The following is an 18,804-nucleotide window of genomic DNA, read 5'->3' on the forward strand; positions in this document are numbered from 1 at the left end:
CCACCCTCACAAGGGAAAACACACAGAAATAACTGATACGTGGAGCCCAGGGTATGATGGGGATTGAGGTCATGCTGGTGCAGGGCAGGGAGGCAGGGGCTGGGCTCGGTCCTCGGGGTATAAAGGAGGAAGGAGTGTTCAGGTCTTCACTCCACTGACGCCACAGCTCTGAGCTGCTTCTCTACTGTGGCCAGCTGGGAATCGGCATCATGAAGTGGATGGTGGTGGCTCTGATCTGCCTCCAGACCTTGGAGGCGGCCGTGATCAAGTGAGTCTGGGGCCTGGCTGCTGGGGCAGCCTTTTTATTTTTAAATGAACTACCATAGACTGGATGGCTTATAAGCAACAGAAATTTATTTCTCCAAGTTCTAGAGGCTAGGAAGTCCAAGATCAAGGTGCCTGTAGATTTGGTGTCTGGCGAGAATCTGCTTCCTAGTTCATAGACCCCCATCTTTTTGCTATCCTCACATGTTGGAAGGGACAAGGAAGCTCTGTGTATGATCTGCCTCTGCTCTGGGACTTCTGGACAGGGAAGGCTCCCTGAATTGGTGTAGGACAGGACTCAGCGGTGGGAGGAGATATGGCCTCTGCTTTCAGGGAACTTCCAGTCAAAGGGAGAAGCCCCATCTCTTCCCCCACTGATGAGAAAAGATGGATAGGAAACAGGGAGAATAAGGGTGACCACCACCCAAGCAGGTGCTGAACGGCCGGTACAATTATTTCTAGATAGGGAGACGTTTGCTAGTATTTTCCTTAAGGCCCCCAATTGATTTGGTAGATGCCAAAATCATCTAAGCAGAAACACCCGTCATGTAATCTCTACACGCTGAGGTGTCAGGGGATAGGGAACGAGGCGGCACAGCTCACAGGACATCAGGAGGACTCCCGGCCCGCCACTCTGCTTGCTATTCTACCACTAAAGAGTGATTTTTTTGGCGAAGAGATGGCTCCTCTCAGAAACTTCTTTGAATATGCAAATTCTGTAACTGTGATGGGGCGCAGTCAGCCATCAGCCTTCATGGCTCCAGGTGAATGGGTTTAGCTGAGAATTTCTGGACGCTGAAGGGTCTTGGGGGAATGGGGAAGAGATGGGGAAAGAAGTGAAAGCAGCAGGAATTCTGGAGCCTGGAACAAGGCCTGGGTGGACCCGCAGAGACCCCTAGGCAATGGCGGCAAGGAGGTCTGCGAAGACATGGGCAGAAACCCATAATTCAGTACATACAGTTCCAGAGCTGATTTGGGCTCCGGACCAACCAGGCCAACCTCCCCACTGTCCCGGCATCCTGAGAGGAGCGTGACTGATCCAGGCCAGACAAGTCGCTGCAGGGGCAGAACTAGGACCCTGTCTTCTGAGTCCCCAGTCTAGTGCCCTTCCCCTGGTCCTGTGCTCTGTCACAGCCAACCGGCACCAGGTGCCTGACAGCCACTGTACCAGAGGACTTTCTTTGGGGTGAACTTTGCCATCTATGAAACTTTTATTTTATTTTATTGGCCACATTGTGCAGCATGTGGGATCTTAGTTCCCTGACCAGGGATTGAACCCGCTCCCACTGCAGTGGAAGTGCGGAGTGTTAACCACTGGATGCCAGGGAAGTCCCTCTGAAACCTTTTTTAAAAATGCACAAATTGGGAATTCCCTGGCAGTCCAGTGGTTAAGGACTCCGCGCTTTCACTGCTGAGGGCGCGGGTTCAATCCCTGGTCAGGGAACTAAGATCCCGCAAGCCACGCGGCACAGCCAAAAAAACAAAAACAGAACAAAAATGTACAAATCCTACAAAGGGTAATGTCTGAAGTTCCTCTCCCCTGCCTGGGAAAGTGTTTATGGGATATCTGAGAGTGGAGGACCAGGGTGGGATGAGGACCCATGAGATGGGGTGGGGGCATGCATGGGTGAAGTCAGTTGTTTTCTGAATCTCAGAGCAAGTCCTGAGAAGAGTTTTGAAAGAAAGAGAAAGAGAGAGGAAGAAAATGAGAGGCAGAGGGAGAAAAAGCCAGAGAGAACCAGAGATTGAGACAGAGATGGAGAAAGAGGGAGACACACAGACACGTACAAGCCGCAGACACCGGGGGACAGAGCGGCAGGGAGCCTGAGGCAAACAGAGATGGAGAGAGAGAGAGATTGGGATATTAGAGCCTCTGTAGGAAAGAGGGAGGTCCTGCCCTGACCCCAGCCCTTCCGCAGAGTCCCCGTGAAGAAATTAAAGTCCATCCGTGAGACCATGAAAGAGAAGGGGATACTGGAGGACTTCCTGAGGACCCACAAGTACGACCCCGCCCAGAGGTACCACTTCAGTGACTTCAGCGTGGCCTCCGAGCCCATGGACTACATGGACGTGAGTCCTGACCCTCCCCGGGGCTCCCCATCCCCTGCTGCCAAAGGCCAGGCCTGGGCTGTGAGCTGCGCCCTTCCTCTCTGCACCCTCCCACCCGGCCCCCGGGGCCTGCCCCCATCTCTCAGACCTGCCAGCCCAGAGACTTCATTGGCGGGCAGAGCACTCAGGGGCCCCTGCTGACCTAGCAGCTGAGTCCACAGAGACCTTTGCAGCTGCCCCGGGCGGGCTTGGACCGAAGGTCTGTGGGTTCTGGGCGAGCGTGGAGGGCAGGCTCAGGCCCCTGCTTCTGGTGCGGGCTGTGGGGCTGGTCACTCTGTCACTCTGTCCGTGGAGGAGGCTGGGCCTGATGGTCCCTGGATCCCGCCAGAGCTAACAGCCCGTCCATGTCCCCCGTCTCCCGCCCAGGCTGCCTACTTTGGTGAGATCAGCATCGGGACCCCACCACAGAACTTCCTGGTCCTTTTTGATACTGGCTCCTCCAACCTGTGGGTGCCCTCTGTCTACTGCCAGAGCCAGGCCTGCAGTGAGTGCTAGGTTGGGCAGGGGAGGGCGGTTGGCAGGGCAGGGCACTGACACCCTCTGGGGAAGGGCCGCACTTCATAAAGATTGCTGGGGAGAGCTGCAGTCCCGGAGAGGACCAGGGACCTGTCCAGGGTCATGTGGCACATGCCCAAGCCAGAGGGAAGAAGCTGGCCATGGAGCTGGGTGGCCCCTCTGCTTTCCCTGCTCACCAATACATATCCCTTCACCTACTCCAGCCCAGCCCAGCCCACTCCACTCCGTTCTGTTTGCTCTGGGCAATGCCATTCCATCCCACTCCACTGTACAACACTCTTTCTATGCTACTCCACCCCATGGTTTACTAAGTTCTTACTGAGTATCTCAAGGGACACGGGAGAAGGATATAGATGTGGTCCCCTCCCTGTAGTTGTATTTGGAGACAGGAGATATTCACTTCCTAGGGCTGCCTTGGTCCCTGCCAAAGCCTTGGAGTTTGGGTCTTGACGCCTCTAGTCCAGAAGGTCCCTCATTGGCTCCATCCTAGGCTATCTCAGGATCCTGGTGTGGCCAGCTTCTGCTCGGGGTGAGGTGAGGGTCAGGGAATGCACAGATGCCCTGGAGGTTCATTCACTCCTTCATCCGATGAGTAATTTCTCAGCACTCGCCATGTGTCAGGAGATCTGCTGGGGGTCAGGGAGATGAATAGATTCTATATAACCTGCCCATAGGGAGGTCACCATCCTAGGGCATCTCAAGGTTCTGTAGGTCAGAGGGGGCTTTGGAATCGAGGCTGGCCAGTTCTTGTGGGTCTTCCAATGCCAGGAAAGTCAGCTGGCCACCCCCTGACTCAGTGGCCGGTGGGGGGTGGGGCGTGGGAGGAGTGCTGAGTCCCCAGGATGTGAGCCCAGGCTGGGAGACAGGTGGGCAGTCCGGCAGGCCTGAGAGTGGGCTAGCCTGACTTCCCGAATTTTCCTTCCCTTGCAGCCAGCCACACCCGCTTCAACCCCAGCCTGTCCTCCACCTACTCCACCAATGGGCAGACCTTCTCCCTGCAGTACGGCAGCGGCAGCCTCACCGGCTTCTTCGGCTATGACACTCTGACAGTGAGTGACACTGCCGGCTGCCCCCGTGCCCACACCCAGATGTGGGGAAGGTAGTCCGGGGCTGTGAGCTGGATTCTAACCTCAAAGTCCTCACAGTCTGATGGGGAGACTTAGATGGAGGCCCTGAAAAATATGGGAAACACCTACTGCTCTACCGTACAGGCCAGAAAATCAGTACAATAAAGGCTCGCCCAGGGACTTCCCTGGTGGTCCAGCGGTTAAGACTCTACACTTCCACTGTAGGGGGCACGGGTTTGATTCCTGGTCGGGGAACTAAGATTCCGCATGCCACAAGGCGCTGGCAAAAAAAAAAAAAAAAAAGCTCACCTATTCACTCATTGAACCCTCACTGCGGGCCATCATGTGCCAGGCACCAAGGGCACCACAATGGTTGGGGTGACCTGGTCCTTAAGGAACTTAAAGCCTCGGGAAGAAGAAGGTTGGGGTGGGGAATGCTGCAGCGGTCGGGGATGGCTTCTTGGAAGAGAAAGTGGCTTTTGCAAACCTGACAAGAAGAGAGGCAGCAGAAGCAAAGGAGGGATGAAGAACAGACCCTTGAGGGGTCTGAGGAGGGGGAGCCTGGGGGAGGTGGGTGGAGATACACTTGTCATCTCCCATCCTCTCTTTCCCCTCCAGGTCCAGGGCATCAAGGTCCCCAACCAGGAGTTCGGCCTGAGTGAGAAAGAGCCGGGGACCAATTTCCTCTATGCGAAGTTCGATGGCATCATGGGCATGGCCTACCCTGCCCTGTCCATGGGCGGGGCCCGCACCGCCCTGCAGGGCATGCTGCAGGAGGGCGCCCTCACCAGCCCAGTCTTTAGCTTCTACCTCGGCAGGTAAGGAACCACCTGGCGGTCCCCAGCTCCCAGCCCATTGCCCCCGTGGCCCTGGGTGGCTGAGGGTCAACACTTTGGGATTTGAAGGCCTCCCAGCAGGCATATCTGGCAGGGCCTTTCCTCCTGGGCTTCTGACTCTTCCTCCTCCCCTCCCCAACCCCTGCATCTGTCCCTGCCCACTCGGCCTCTTCTTTGTATTTCTTGGCCACGACAGTGTCTCTCCTTCCTCCGGCTGAGCTCTTCTTTGAGCATTGCTACTGCTTTCTCCATACCTCTTGGGCTTACCTCCTGCCCAGAGCCCCAGTTAGCTCATTTCCTTCTGACCAAATGTTTTCTACCTGGACACCTCTTTTGTGTAGAAATCTATTGCTTCATCTCCTTTGATCTATTGTTCTAGCCAGGTCCTGGAGTCTTCTGGTCTAGGTCCACCATGAACTCCTAACGAGTTGTTATTCTTACCACAAACACGAGCCAACTCAGTGATTTATGTGGATGGGCCCCGGTGCCAGGCAGTAGGAGGGGTGGGGGTGGGGGCGTCGCCTGGGGTGGACTTTCTTTCCTCTCCAGAATTAGACAACTACCTTCTAGAGATAGTCAATATCTACTCTCTGGGGCTTAGTCATCTGAATCTTTCAACCACATTATCCTGTTATGTCGGTTGCTGGCCTCTGTTTACAAGTACTCTGAGTTTAGCCCGTAGGAGCTCTGCCCAGTTCCACACTCAGGTTCGTCTTCTGTCTAACAGGGGAGGCCCTGCCCTCCCCTCCACCTGGGCCCTACCTCCCTCCGATCCCAGCAGAAAAATAACAAGCTGGGCCCGGGTCAGGCTCCCGTGGACACGCTCCACCAGCAGCACAAAGTGAAAGGGAATGGAGAACGTGGTGTGTGGCAGGGTGGGGGGCCAGACGACCAGAGGCTTCCCCAGAGGCAGCGCTTGGTGGAGCACCTGGGAGCCTGAGGCACTGGGAAGTCTGAGCTCCAGTCCGGGGGGGGGGGGGGGGGGCGGGTGGACACAGCCTCTTCCCTCAGGGAGCCCCATTCCGAGGGGAGACGCGGCCCCGCCCTCGGGGAGCCCTGGTCTGAGTGGAGACACAACCGTTCCTCAGGGAGCCCCGGTCTGAGGAGAGACGCCGCCCCATCCTCAGGGAGCCCCTGTCTGAGGGGAGACACAGCCGTTCCTCAGGGAGCCCCAGTGTGGAGCCAGGGCAGGACCTCTGTTTTCCTGCCTTTTCCACAGCCACTGCCTGACTCACTTTTGCTTTGCGTCCTGCAGCCAGCAGGGCTCTCAGGATGGGGGAGCAGTCATCTTCGGAGGTGTGGACAGCAGCCTGTACACGGGGCAGATCCACTGGGCCCCCGTCACCCAGGAGCTGTACTGGCAGATTGGCATTGAGGAGTGAGTCTGTGGTGGGCCCTGGGGGTGTGGGTACTTCCTCAGAGCAGGCTCTGAGGCACTTCATGTCACACGGGTACTGCCGGGTGGCGGGGGGACAGAGGACCCCAGAGACCTGCGCCTGCAAAGCCACAGCTGCCCTCAGCTGGGGTTTCAAGGCCCAGGTCGGCCTGGAGAAGGAGGGTGGGGTGGGGACAACATAGGAAGGGGCAGGACTGGGAATCCCAGACATTTTGGACCCTGTAGTCCAACCCTAGGGGCTTAGACATTAGAAAACTGGGGTGTGTGAGGGGAAGGGACTATTTTGCTCAAAGTACTTACAATGAATCAGTAACCCTGGCCTTCAGTGTTTCTAGAACCATCCTTGGAACTCTTTAGAAAGAGATTCCAAGGCCATTTAGGTGGCCTTTGACAGACTTTGGTATGAGGCAGGAGGATGGCTGGATTGACCTGTGCAGGGCCCTTATCTTCTGGAGGTGCACCTTGATTCTGTGGTTGCAGCTATCCCCTAGCTGCCCTGAGCTGGGAGGTGCTGAGGCCGCCCATCTCCTCACCGTTCAGGTTCCTCATTGGTGACCAGGCCACGGGCTGGTGCTCCCAGGGCTGCCAGGCCGTCGTGGACACTGGCACGTCTCTGCTCACTGTGCCCCAGCAGTTCGTGAGCTCCCTTCTGCAGGCCACAGGGGCCGAGGAGAACGAGTATGGACAGGTGCGTGTGGCGGAGGTGTGCCCCTTCCCTGGGGGAGGCCAGCCAGGGGGCATTTGTGGTTTTTCCTGGGAGCACAGGAATAGCTTGATTCTTGGCCTCCGTGCTTCTCGCCGCCCCCAGGCACTGGAGGTGGGGGCCCCAGGATGACTGGGGCTGGGAGCTGGCTGGGGGCCCGAAGGCTGATCCAGGGGAGCCAGATGCTTGTGCTAAAAGGGTGTGGGGAGGTCACTACTAGGCAGAATTTCCTCTGAGCTTCAGCCCCTTAGCGGAAACAGTTTACACACCTGCTGGGCTTTGCAGTAAGAGGGAAACAACTAGACTGTGCTGTCAAGCCCATGAGTGACAAGGGATAACCCTTCAGTCCACAGCTCCCTCACCTCCACAGGGCCATGCTCTCTGCCCCGTGCCCCCTCCTGAGCCCACCAAAGGGTTTGCCTAATTAATGCATTCCCACTAACTTTGGTGGACTGATGGGCCATGCTTTCTACAGACCTGCGTGTTTTAAAAGGACACTTGCAGAGAAAGGGGTGTAGATTTAATCTCTCTCATGGGGAAAATTCAAGCAAGAGTCATGTTTGGGGGTGAGAAAGATGCTCAGGTCCCCCCAGATCCCACCCTCTGCACGTGAGTCCTCATGTGTAACACGAGCAGTATTGGTGTTGCAGCCTCCAGTCCCAAAGCAGGCTTGGGGCTCAGGCCCGGGTCCTGAGGGGCTGAGGCGATGGGGTTGGCAGGTCCTCTCAGGGGGGAGATGAGACATCCCGGGCCCTGTTCCTCTCTGCAGTTTCTCGTGGACTGTAACAGCATCCAGAGCCTGCCCACCCTCACGTTCATCATAAATGGTGTGCAGTTCCCTCTGTCACCCGCTTCCTACATCCTCAATGTAAGTCCTGGCCCCTGCATCGGGAGGGTGGGGGATGGGGGATGGGGGTGAGGGGTGGGAGGAAGGGGTGGGTAGCCAGAAACGCTGGGTCTCCTTACCTCGCGCCATTTCCTGATGCCTTGCAGCATTGATTTCTTTTCCCCATCCATTGATTCTAAACCCCCGTCTCTGGAACGCGGCTATGAAAGAGCAGAGTGCCACCTATTATTAATGATTATTATTAATTAGAGGGGAGGGGCGCTGGCTCTTTGTTGATCACTTATGAGAGTCAGCCCCTGAGTGAAGCACTTTGTCTACATTTCCCTGATTACTCGTCACAACATTCAATGAGCGAGATACTGATTCTATTTTACAAACAAAAACTTGGAGGTTCAGAGAGTTAAGTAACTGGCCCAAGGCCACAGAGCTAGTCAGGGTGAAGCTAAGCTTTGAACCCAAGTTGGTCTGGTTCCAAGACTTTACCGCCAGGCTGACCTGCTCCAAATCAGGAACAGGAGGGAGTCAAGGAGACCCTGCAGAGGGAGGCCTTTTGCAGCCTGCCCTCGGCCACGCCAGAATCCCCCACCAGCCCGACTCTGGCTCTGGAGGCTCAGTTGGCCTGTGAGCCCTCAAGGGCAGAAACTTCGGCTCACCTGTTTCTGCATCTGTGCTGCTGGCCTGGGGCTCTGGGCCGAGCAGTGCCCCGTCACTGTGTGAGCGGATGAATGAGTGTTGCCCTTCTGTGTTGTGCAGTACGACGACAGCTTTTGCATGCTGGGGGTCGAGCCCACCTACGTGCCCTCCCAGAATGGCCAGCCCCTGTGGATCCTTGGGGACGTCTTCCTCAGGTCCTACTACTCCGTCTATGACTTGGGCAACAACAGGGTGGGCTTTGCCACCGCCGTCTAGACTCAGCGCCTGGACGCCCAGGCTCCCTTCTCCCTCTGGGCCTCCCAGGCTACAGGGGGTTCTCTCTGCATTTCCTCTCTGCATGTAGCCTCCCTTCTCTGGACTCTGGACTTTCTCTAACAATAAATCTTTCTTCTCCATATCGACCAGCCTGTTGTTTCTAGAGGGCAGTTGTGGCCTGTAAGGCAGCCCCTGGTCTCAGACAATGGGGACAATGAGAGTCAGGGGCAGATTTGCCTCTGCTGCACCATGTTCTGCCTGAGTTTCTAGGAGGTTTGCAGTGGGTCACTGAGAACCTAAGAGAAATAGGGGACAGGGTAGGGCTTGGGGGTGGGCCCTGCATCCCTCAAAGCTTGGAGTCTGTTCACAGCTTCTCTCTGGAGAGGGAAGACTGTGGTAGTGGCATGGAAGCAGGACATTCCTTTGTAATGGGCAATCCAAAATGCTCTGCTGACCTAATTTACCAAACTACCACCAGAGTGACCCCACACATGTGCACTAGCAGTGTGACTAGGGGTCCAATGTATCCTAAATCTAGCCTCTTCCTCCTTATCTGTGATCAAGTTCCACTAGGAGCTTTCAGAGTAAGGCTGGATGCCGGTACACACTTGTAACAGTCACGGATCCTTTAGGGAGAGATCACCCGATGCCACCAGAACCTAGTAGGTTCCAGGAGGGCTCCAGAAGATCTGGGCTGAGTTAAGCCTATCATATTTTAACCCAGACCCCTATGTCCCAGGGCTTGTCTTTAAAGAAGGGCTGGCTCTCAACCATGGACAAGAGGGATAGCTATTTGAATCACATGAAAATCAAACCCATTTGTTCTAACCAACTGAGCAAGAGGTCTTGTCCTTCTGGACTTCATTCCTGTCCTCCATAGGACCCTCCCAGCAAAAAACCCGAAACCTGGTGGGGGTGGGGGAGGGACACGGTATGGGGAGGGGGAGGAGGAGGAGGAGGAAAAGGCAAAGAATGATAGCTCAGCACCCTGTAACTTCCAGCAGGGGAAGGTGACACGAAAGAGGTCAGGAAATTTCTGTCCAGCAACATGGCAGCGGGGGGTACCTGCAAGCTCGGCTGATGAGGTCTAGGTGGGGAGGGGGTATATATAAATGGAGAATTCACAATTGGGGGGAGGTGGGCTCTATTTTATAGTCATATTTCCTTTACCATGCTGACCAACCTTGTCCCTTATGCTCAAGATCCAGGTCTGGTACCCCACTCCAAACCAGGAGGGAAACTGAGGTTTGACACAGAGGGGTTTCTATGGCAACAGCTCACCATCTGGGACCCTACATCTTTCCTAGACTCCAGGAAAGCCAGCCCGCTGCAAGTCTCTCCTTGGGGTCAGATAGGCCACAGGGTGTATTGTGGTGATCTGTGTAGTTCGGACATCACTTACTGAAAAGAGAAAACTTGCAAAAGGGGTAGAAACGAAGTGGAACGAAGTTTCCAAATTAAACGCCAAGTCCCTGTACAGGCCTGAACTCACGGAGCGGGACTACAAATCCCGGCATGCCTAGCCGAGCTGCAGGGAGGACTACGCTTCCCAGCGGGCTCCGCGGCAGGCCGACGTGGGGCGGAGTCGGGCGGGGCGGGGCCGCGGGGAAGGGTGCTGCCCTCTGCCGGGCGCGGCGGGAAGTGAGTGCTGAGTGACAGCAAGAGCCCCGGCGCCGGGCGCGGGGCTCGGTGACAGCGGAGGCGGCGGCCGCCGGCTGGACGTAGGGAGCGGCGGCGGCGCCGACGGCAGAAGGAAGGGCGGACAGGGGCAGGCCTCCCTGGTGGCGCGGAGCCTGAGGAGCCCGGGAGGGGGTGGCCGGCACAGCTCTCGGGCCGGACACCTGAACTTGGGACAAGTTGCCGGAGCCGCGGGGCGCGGGCGGCGGACGGATTGACCTTCATAGTTAGGTGAGCAGCGCTGGGGGGCAAGGGGTGCGCGGAGGGCCCGGAACCCCCGACCCAGGCTCCCCTGCTCCGATCCAGTGGGTCCGGGAGACAGGTGGGTGGGTGGGGGTGTCGACTGGAAAGGGGAGCGAGACCGTGTGCGCCGCGCTGCCACCCGCCCCGCTGTCCGTCTAGCCCGGGACGCCCGGCGCATGGCCGGGGCGGCGCTGCCCGCGGAGCCTGGGAGCCCCTTCAGCCCCTCCCTTCAGGCCACGGCCGGGGGGCGGCTTCTCTGCGACCTTATGTAACCAGGCGGGAGGGGCCGTGGCGGGCACGGGCCTTCCCGGCCCGGGAGCTGGGAGTCGAAGGGGCGGGAGACGTGGGAGTGAACTTGCAAGAAGTTTGAGGGCGTGTGGGCCCGGCGCCCACTTCTTCTCCACCGGACGCGGCTGGGGCGGGTGGCACAGGGGAGGGCGCCGAGGTAGGGGAGGTGTGCGGGGGCCGAGTCCGGCCGGGCCAGGCCCTGCCTGGATGGTCCGGGGGAATGGGAGGGCCGGAGCGGCGCCACGCCCCGGGGGCCGGGCTGCTGGAAGCTGAGGGGGGGGCGGGTGGAAGTACCATCCCTCCCTCCCTTCCCGTCCCTTCCTCCCCCTCGGCCTCTTGAAGAAGCCGCCTCTGCCAGAGTCCCCCGGTATCCCTGAGCGCAGTCTTTTTCTCCCCCTTGCATTATTCCACGACCTTAGGGAATCCCAACCCCAGAGCTCACCCACTGCACGCCCCTCTTTCTACCTTCCCTGGAGCTCCCAGCCATCTGCCCGCCCCCTGAGTATCCCCCTTCTTCTCGGTCCCGAATCCCGGAAAACACGCCTCCTTCTCCCCGATTCCCTGAGTCCGCACCGCCCAACCTCAGGCTGTCCCGCCCCCGAGTCAGCGCTCCTTCTTCTCCCCTCCTCCCGGTACCCCGATCAGCTATTCGGCCGCAGCGAGTGCGCTCGCCTCCTCGAAGGGAGCGGGCTGATGCCAGCTCGGCTCCCCCGCCCCTCGGCCCCCTCCCGCCGGGGGTTCTGGCTTCACGCACGGCTGCCCCGAGCTGCTCAGGGTTGCGCGAGCAGGTTCGCGCTGAAGCCGCCCGGCGCGCCCCAGCCCAGCGCCCAGGGGGAGGGAGGAAGGGAGGGAGGGGGAGAGGGCGCCTGGGGCGGGGCTCGTCTGCGCGAGCGCCCGCATTGCCCAGGGCTCCCCCACCCCCTCCTCATTCCAGGCCAGCCCCTCACCGCGGGGGCCTTCTCAGATGCCCCGTCCACTCCTGCCGCCCGTCTGTTCAGGGGATGGTTCTGCGCGAACAGTTTCAGGACTAAACTTTAGCTCTTTGGCTTAGTGTTCTCTGGGGAAGTGTCAGTTAATTGCCGCCCAGACCCCACCCCCCACCCTGAGAGAGGGGTGCTTGGGTGAGCAGGGAAGGGGACAGGCCGGTTCAGGTCCCCAGTGACACCTCTGGGATGTGGGCTCAGGACCCTGCGAGCTGAGATTCCACCGGCCCAAGACCTGGCACTCTCGGGCAACTGGCGGTGGAGGGGAAGGTAGGGGCCGGTCTCTGGTGTCCTCCAAGGCCACCAGCTGTGGGTGCCCTCAGGTCAGATCGCAGTTCTTCGTTCCTTGGCTTGTGCCCTCTGAGGCCTTCACTCTTCCCAGCCTGAGAGATGGCCCCCAGGCCCTGCCTTCAGGGAGATCGCAGTCTGGGAGAGAGACAGCCAGGCCAGAAGAGGCTGGAGAGGGGAAGGGCTGGCTGCCTTGGGAGCCCTGCCTCAGTTTCCCCAGCCGTGGAATTTACTTGGACCCCTTCATTCTGCCTGCCTCCTGGCTTCTAGATGTGAGTCGGGAACCAGAGAGTGTAAATGAAGGGCTGTTTAGGGTGACTCTATGCTCTGCTTGTGCGGGAGAGCAGCCAATGTTGCTCACAGTTTACAAGGCCTGTTACAGCTGCAGTGCTATTTTGTCCTCAGCTCAGCTCTGTGAGGTGCAGCCAAATGGGAACCCAGGCCTCCTGGTTCTGTGTCCCATGGAAGGGGTGCAGGGATTGAGGACATCTCCTCAGGTGAGCACTCAATCCAGGGAGAGCCCCTGGGCTTCTGTGGGCTGATGGCCTGGTAACTCACAGTCAGTGGTGGGTAGGAGGGTGGGCCAGGGCAGGCAGGAGCCCATCCAGGGTTCTGGGATGATGGGAGTACCCAGTGCTCACCTCCAGGGCCAGTGAGGCCTCCCTTTCAGCCTCTCGGCTGGAAAGCAGGTGGGAGGGGCTTCCCACCTCTCAGGCCTGGCTGCCCTTTGAGGGTCTGGCTTCTGGCCTGGATCCCTCCTGGGGCTCTGTTTATGGCTGTAATTGCATCATTAGCCAGAGTTTATAGAGTTACTTAGCACCTGCCCCCACAGGGAGTGGCCTAGCCACCCCCTGGCTTCTGTCTCTTCCTTTTCAAAGTCAACTTGGTTTCTGCAGGCAGCAGGGGTTTCCCCAACCGCAGCTGGCATGAAAGCCAGGTTGGGCCTTTGTCCTAGGGATGGAGGGCAGTCAGCACTTGGGGCCCAGCTTGGGGCTGCCCTGGAGATGACAGTGGAAATTGGGTTGGCCTCCTCTGATACAGAGGGAGGGAGTTCAGAGTTCCCAGAGCTGCCAGAAGTGTCCACATCCCAGGATACAGTGGGTGTTTTTGCATATAATATATGTAACCTCATCTGAAAAGAGGGAGATAAAAATGTACAAACTTCACAGGCTGCTGTAAGGAGTCAGGTGCCTAGTACATGGTGAGTCCAGGATGCTGCTCTGTATGTCAGTGTGGGGTGTATGTGATTGATGGGAGTTTGTGGTTATGAGGTTATAGGTGTCTACATACATGTATATAGATGAATTGTGTATATGCATGTCTATGAGAGTGTAACGATAACTTAAATTAATAGAATATGCATCTATTCTCTTTATGCTATAATAGAACAATATTGTAATAAAATTTAGTTATAATAATATTTCTCAACATTTATTGTATATTTACTCTTCCGAATGAGGTAGGACTTATTATTTTCATAATAATTAAAAAAAGAGAAGTTAAGCAGGTTGCCTGAAGTCACATAGCCTGGAAGTGGTAGGGATTCTAACCCAGGCCCAACTGAGTCCGAAATCCATGTTCTCAATCCCTGCAGAAGACCACTTCAGGGTTTCCCAGGAGTTCTGTCTTAAAAGGCAGGGTGTGTCGTGGTGCAGGAACCTTCTTTTCCCCCTCCGGGGTCTCCTGCTCTGAGCAGGGGTAGGACTTGTTGAAGCCCCTGCCCCAGGACATACCTGTCTCCTGGATGCTCTTCTGAGCTGCTGACACAGGTGACGAAGGACCCCTGGCAAGAACTCTCCTGCCCGGCCCGGGGAAGAGATGGGTTCAGACAAGGCTTCCTGGGGCTCCTTGGATACCTCAAACGTTCCCCTACAATGAAGCCCTTAGTAAGCACTTGTTTAATCAGATGTGGAGAAAAGGCTAGGGGGCTGTTGGGTGAGAAGGGGACAGTAGGGAGTCGTGAGAAGAACCCAGGAGACCCCGCGCTGACAGGCCGTGTGGTATCACAAAATACCTATAGTGATATTGTATAAAATATACCTTGACATGACCTGGGACCTGCCTAACATTTTAGCGCCCATTCCCACCCTTATTCAACCCTCTCCTCCATCCTGCCCATTTCTCTTTATTAGTGTGGTAGACTGCAAAGGTGGCCCAAATTTTCTCCCTCTGTGTAGCCATGGCCGGTCCCTGCCTCTCTCAGCCTCGGTTTCCGTATCTGTGAACCTAGATCATCTGTGGAGTCCCCTCCAGCGCGAGCCTTCTATCCATCTTCCGCAAAGGCACCAAGGCAGGAGAGGCTTCAGAAAGGGTTGGGTATGGGGTGCAGGGGAGGGGGGAGGTGCTGCCCAAGTCCACTCAATAGAGCTTTCGCTAAAGCCTGGCCCCGTGGAGCGACCAGCCAGTTTTTCTTGGGACAGAGCCATAGCTACCATGTATTGAGTGCTGGGCTAAGTGTACCCTAGAGCATGAGCTCCAGGGCCAGGCTGCCTGGCTTGGAATCCCAGCTCTGCCACTTACCAGCTGTGTGACCCTGGACAAGCTGCTAAACCGCACTGTGTCTCTGTTTCCACACCTAGCAATCGAGGAGTATAGTAGCACCTACCTAATAGTGCTGTAGGGAGGGCTAAGTGTGTGGGTGCTTGCAGCATGTACAGGACCTAGAACAGTGCCGTGCTCAAAAAATGTTAATTATCATAATTAACTTCTATAATGTCTTTATTTCTCATTTCCAGGTGAGGAAACAGAGGCATAGGGAGCTCTAGGGGAGAAATAAAGACCTATGGGTTGCAAACAGGCCTCTCCCTTGGGTCTAGCAGCCTCGAGCAAAATGCCTTATATGGGGCTTTGCAGACTCCATGGCCACAGTCCCCACCACTCCCTGTTGTCCCACACCCTGCTCGGTCTCCACAATTAACAAGGTAGCAGATTTGGCCATGCCTGCAGCATCTCTACCTCCCCTGCCCTGCCCTGCCCCTTGGGACTCCTAGGATAGCATCTGGCCTGGTCACTTACTACTCACTCCTGACCAGAGGCCCTTCCCCTGCCCTCCTGCTGCCTGGCCCTCCTGCACTCTGACCAGAGATACGGATCTCCTTGTCTGCAATGCCACTGAAAGTAGAGATAAAATCTCAGCCATAAGGCAGGATGTGGAACTTACCGTGCCCACAGGAAGTGCTTTGCTGGCTATGGGGCAGTGGGGGCAGTGGGTGAGAGCAGAGGGCAGCCGAGAGGGGCAGAAGCAAGAGGCAGAGTCATCACCAGTTTTCTTTCCTGTCTCTTAAGTGTGGGCATGAGGAGGAAGAGAAATTAGGTCTGGTCATCCCCACCCTTGTCCAGCTTCCTTGGGGCCAGGCCACCTTCTTGTCTTCTATCCACACAGCGGGGTCCCAGAATCAAATGTGATGCCATGGGATTAATCCAGGAATTCCAACAGACCATCCAGAAACCCATGGTCCATATTCCCTCGTCCCAGCCCTTGTTCATGCTGGTCCCTTCTCCTGGCAACCCCTCCCCTACTCCCCTCCCTATAGGCAAATCCTCTGTCCATAAAGGCACACCCTTCCAGGAGACCAGGGGACTGCTCCATCTGCAGCTCCAGCTGGATGTTGTGATGCCCTGGGGAGCTCTTTTAAAAAAAACTTGCATCTGAGTCTTCAGGGAGGGGCTTAGGCATCAATATTAAAAAAAAAGAAAAAAGAAAATTTTGTCTGATGATTCTAAAGCCCTGTCTCTAGGACAGTGGTTCTCAAATTGGAGTGGGCATCAGGATCAACTGCAGGATTGTTCAGTTTACTGGGCCCCACTCTCAGGGTTTCTAACTGAGTAGGTCTGCAAATTCCAATAGGTCTAGAATCTGCAATTCTGACACGTTTGCTGGTAATGCTAATACTTCCGGTCCTGGGACCCCGCTCTGATAACCTACTGTTTTGCAGCTCCCCAGGCCAGAGCTATCTGTTTCCTGGGTCTCCGCTTGCTTTGGGTCTCTTAGGCCTGTCTCCTTTTCGAATCCAGGTCCCCAGGGGTAGGAACCACTCTGAGACCATTTGGTGACCCCTAGTCTCTGGTATGGTCAGCCCTCCCTCCCCCATCCTGACTTTCTGCCCTCACCTCCCATTAAATTGACCAGGGTCCAGTCTTAGCCCCACCCTTCAGGACAGGTGCTCAGGAAATAGTCACTGCTTAAGGCAGGGTGAGGTGGACAGCACCAGCCCTGAGAGTCATCGGGACCTGGGGGCGGTGGTGTCTGAAGCTCCCGTAAAAGTGCTTGGAGCCAGGGTGGCGTTGCTGGCACCAGGGTGGAGGTGTCCAAAGCAGCCCAAAATGCAGGTGTAGAAAGACCCATCATGTTATTTTACTTTCCCGCCCTGTGGGGGGTGTTTGATCACTGTTTGAATTGCATTTTTTGGTTAATAATAAAAATGATAATACACATGCAAGAAATAGACATTTCCGGGCTTCCCTGGTGGCGCAGTGGTCGAGAGTCCCCCTGCCGATGCAGGGGACACGGGTTCGTGCCCCGGTCCGGGAAGATCCCACATGCCGCGGAGCGGCTGGGCCTGTGAGCCATGGCCGCTGAGCCTGCGCGTCCGGAGCCTGTGCTCCGCAGCGGGAGGGGCCACAGCAGTGAGAGGCCGGCGTACCGCAAAAAAAAAACAAAACAGCCATTTCCTTCTCCTTTCTTCACCCGGCCTGGAGGTGGTGGAGTGGTGCGGGGGGGCCATTGTTCGGAGGAGGGATGTCCATCATCTTCCAGGGGGTCCTGGGCCTTGAGGGCAGCAGATAGCCGGGTGACAGTGGGGTTTCACTGGGAGGCCTGTGTAGGTGGAGTCTTCCTTGGAAGCTGGGGGAGTTTCAGGGAAGCCTTCTGGGGGGTGAGAAGAGGTGACGGTAGGTCCTCCAGCCCTGCAGGGGGGTGGTGAGAGGAGCTGGAGTCAGAGCCCATCAATCTGCAGATGAATGGACTGCTCCAAGGTCACACTCTGAGCACAGGGGTGGGGTCTGTCTTGTAGGATGCAGTGTCGCCAGTGCCTGGAGAGAGGCTGGTGTGTAATGGGTGCTCAGTATAGCTTTATGAAGTGAGTGAGTGAGCGTGAATCGGGCCCCAGTCGTGTGCTCAGAAGCGAGGACACACAGATGCTTTACCCGTGGTCTCTGCCCTGCAGGAACATCACCATTTAAGACCCAGGGACTGGTTCCCAGGAACTTGTACAAGGAGGAGCTCCCTGCCTCTGCCCACAGTGATCCAGGCCCAGCCTGGCTCTAGCATGGGGCTCGCAGCCTGTCCCTCCCCGCGGAGAGTTTGCAGCAGCAGCCCTGCCCCCTACCCCCCCACCCCCCACCCCAGTTCTACCAGTGGGTCTGTGGGGTGGGGCTCCGGTTCGTTTTCTCCTGTTTGCCTAGGGAAATCACAGCCTGTCCTCTGCTTGTTTACAATTGGTTTGGGGACAGCACCTGCCCCAGCTCTTACATCCCTGAGGGGTGCAGTGTGGCCAGGAGGTGACACACTATCCTGTCCACCCCCTGCCGCCTCTGTCCCCTCCCTGCCCTGGCCAGGTGTGCTCTCAGCTGCCCCTGCCAGCGAGGCACCCTCTGGCTTTGCCATGGGCTGATTGGAGCTGCAGGGCTGTGGGCCTCAGAGGCCGGCTGGCGCAGCCCCTGTGTTGTCGAGAGGAGGGGACCGGGATCCAGGGAGTGCGGGGGACCCGCTCCAGCATCCATTGGGGTCAGCAGGCACAACTGAGTAGGGGCCTGGCACTGTGCCGGCCAAGCAGGGTGGGTGGGAATAAAGACACGGCTCCTCTCCCAAAACTGATAGCCTGGTGGGGAATTTCAGTAACTGCAGAGGACAGTGAAAGGCAGAGTGATGTGAGATAGTACAGAGCCGTGGACTAAATGACCACAAATGTGTCGACGCCTGGCCCTTTGGTCTGAAGAGCATTCTTTCTTTTTTTTTTTTAATTAATTTTTATTGGAGTATAGTTGATTTACAATGTTGTGTTAGTTTCAGGTGTACAGCAAAGTGAATCAGTTTATACATATCCACATATCCACTCTTTTTTTAGATTCTATTCCCATCTAGGCCATTACAGAGTATTGAGTGGTGTTCCCTGTGCTATACAGTAGGTTCTCATTAGTTATCTATTTTATATATAGTAGTGTGTATATGTCAATCCCAATCTCCCAATTTACCCCTCCCCGCCGAAGGGCATTCTTCCTTGGTCCAGAGAGAGTTTTTACAGAAGGGCTCATGCCAGCACTGAGACCTTGGCTCAGCCCTTCTCACCCCTTGAGCTCCAGAAAGGGTGGCTCTCTCGATCCCTGGGTCCTCCCACCCGAGGGTCACCTCTGCAGGCAGGCCCAGGAGCCTTCCTTCCTGGACAGGGTCCTTTCTTCCCAGAGGCCTAGAGGCTGCTGAGTGAGAGGTGAGGCCACAGGGAGGCTGCTGGCTCCTGAGCTACCGGCCTGTCATTTGAAGCCCTGGGCCCTGGGGCACACGGTGCTAAATTGGGTGCAACAGCTCAGGCATCTTTGGGCACACCTGTTGCTGAGCCCCAAGACTTGGGCTTGGAACCGGAGCAGTGCCTCTGCTCCCCCACCCCACCTCCAGCATCCCTCTCTTCCCCCCTCTTTCCTTTGCCCCCACATCCCTATCCCTCTGACCCTTCATCTAGTTCC

General features: G+C 56.8%; 2 protein-coding genes across 2 annotated transcripts in view; both read left to right on the forward strand.

Annotated features, from left to right (window-relative positions):
• Positions 1 to 209: 209 nt before the first annotated feature.
• Positions 210 to 8,675, forward strand: PGC (progastricsin). Its single transcript, XM_033864272.2, has 9 exons — positions 210 to 268; positions 2,184 to 2,334; positions 2,740 to 2,857; positions 3,820 to 3,938; positions 4,575 to 4,774; positions 6,048 to 6,170; positions 6,729 to 6,876; positions 7,661 to 7,759; positions 8,492 to 8,675. The coding sequence occupies exons 1-9, from the start codon at positions 210 to 212 to the stop codon at positions 8,645 to 8,647; spliced, it is 1,173 nt and encodes a 390-aa protein (XP_033720163.1). The 3' UTR covers positions 8,648 to 8,675.
• A 1,616-nt stretch (positions 8,676 to 10,291) lies between these two features.
• Positions 10,292 to 18,804, forward strand: part of TFEB (transcription factor EB) — a 47,933-nt gene continuing 39,420 nt past the window's right edge. The window contains exon 1 of the mRNA XM_033864274.2: positions 10,292 to 10,555. The gene's annotated coding sequence lies outside the window, so the exon portion shown is untranslated. The remainder of the gene's footprint in view (positions 10,556 to 18,804) is intronic.

The sequence above is a fragment of the Tursiops truncatus genome, chromosome 10 (assembly GCF_011762595.2).
Source record: "Tursiops truncatus isolate mTurTru1 chromosome 10, mTurTru1.mat.Y, whole genome shotgun sequence".
In the NCBI taxonomy this organism is placed as follows: Eukaryota; Metazoa; Chordata; class Mammalia; order Artiodactyla; family Delphinidae; genus Tursiops; species Tursiops truncatus.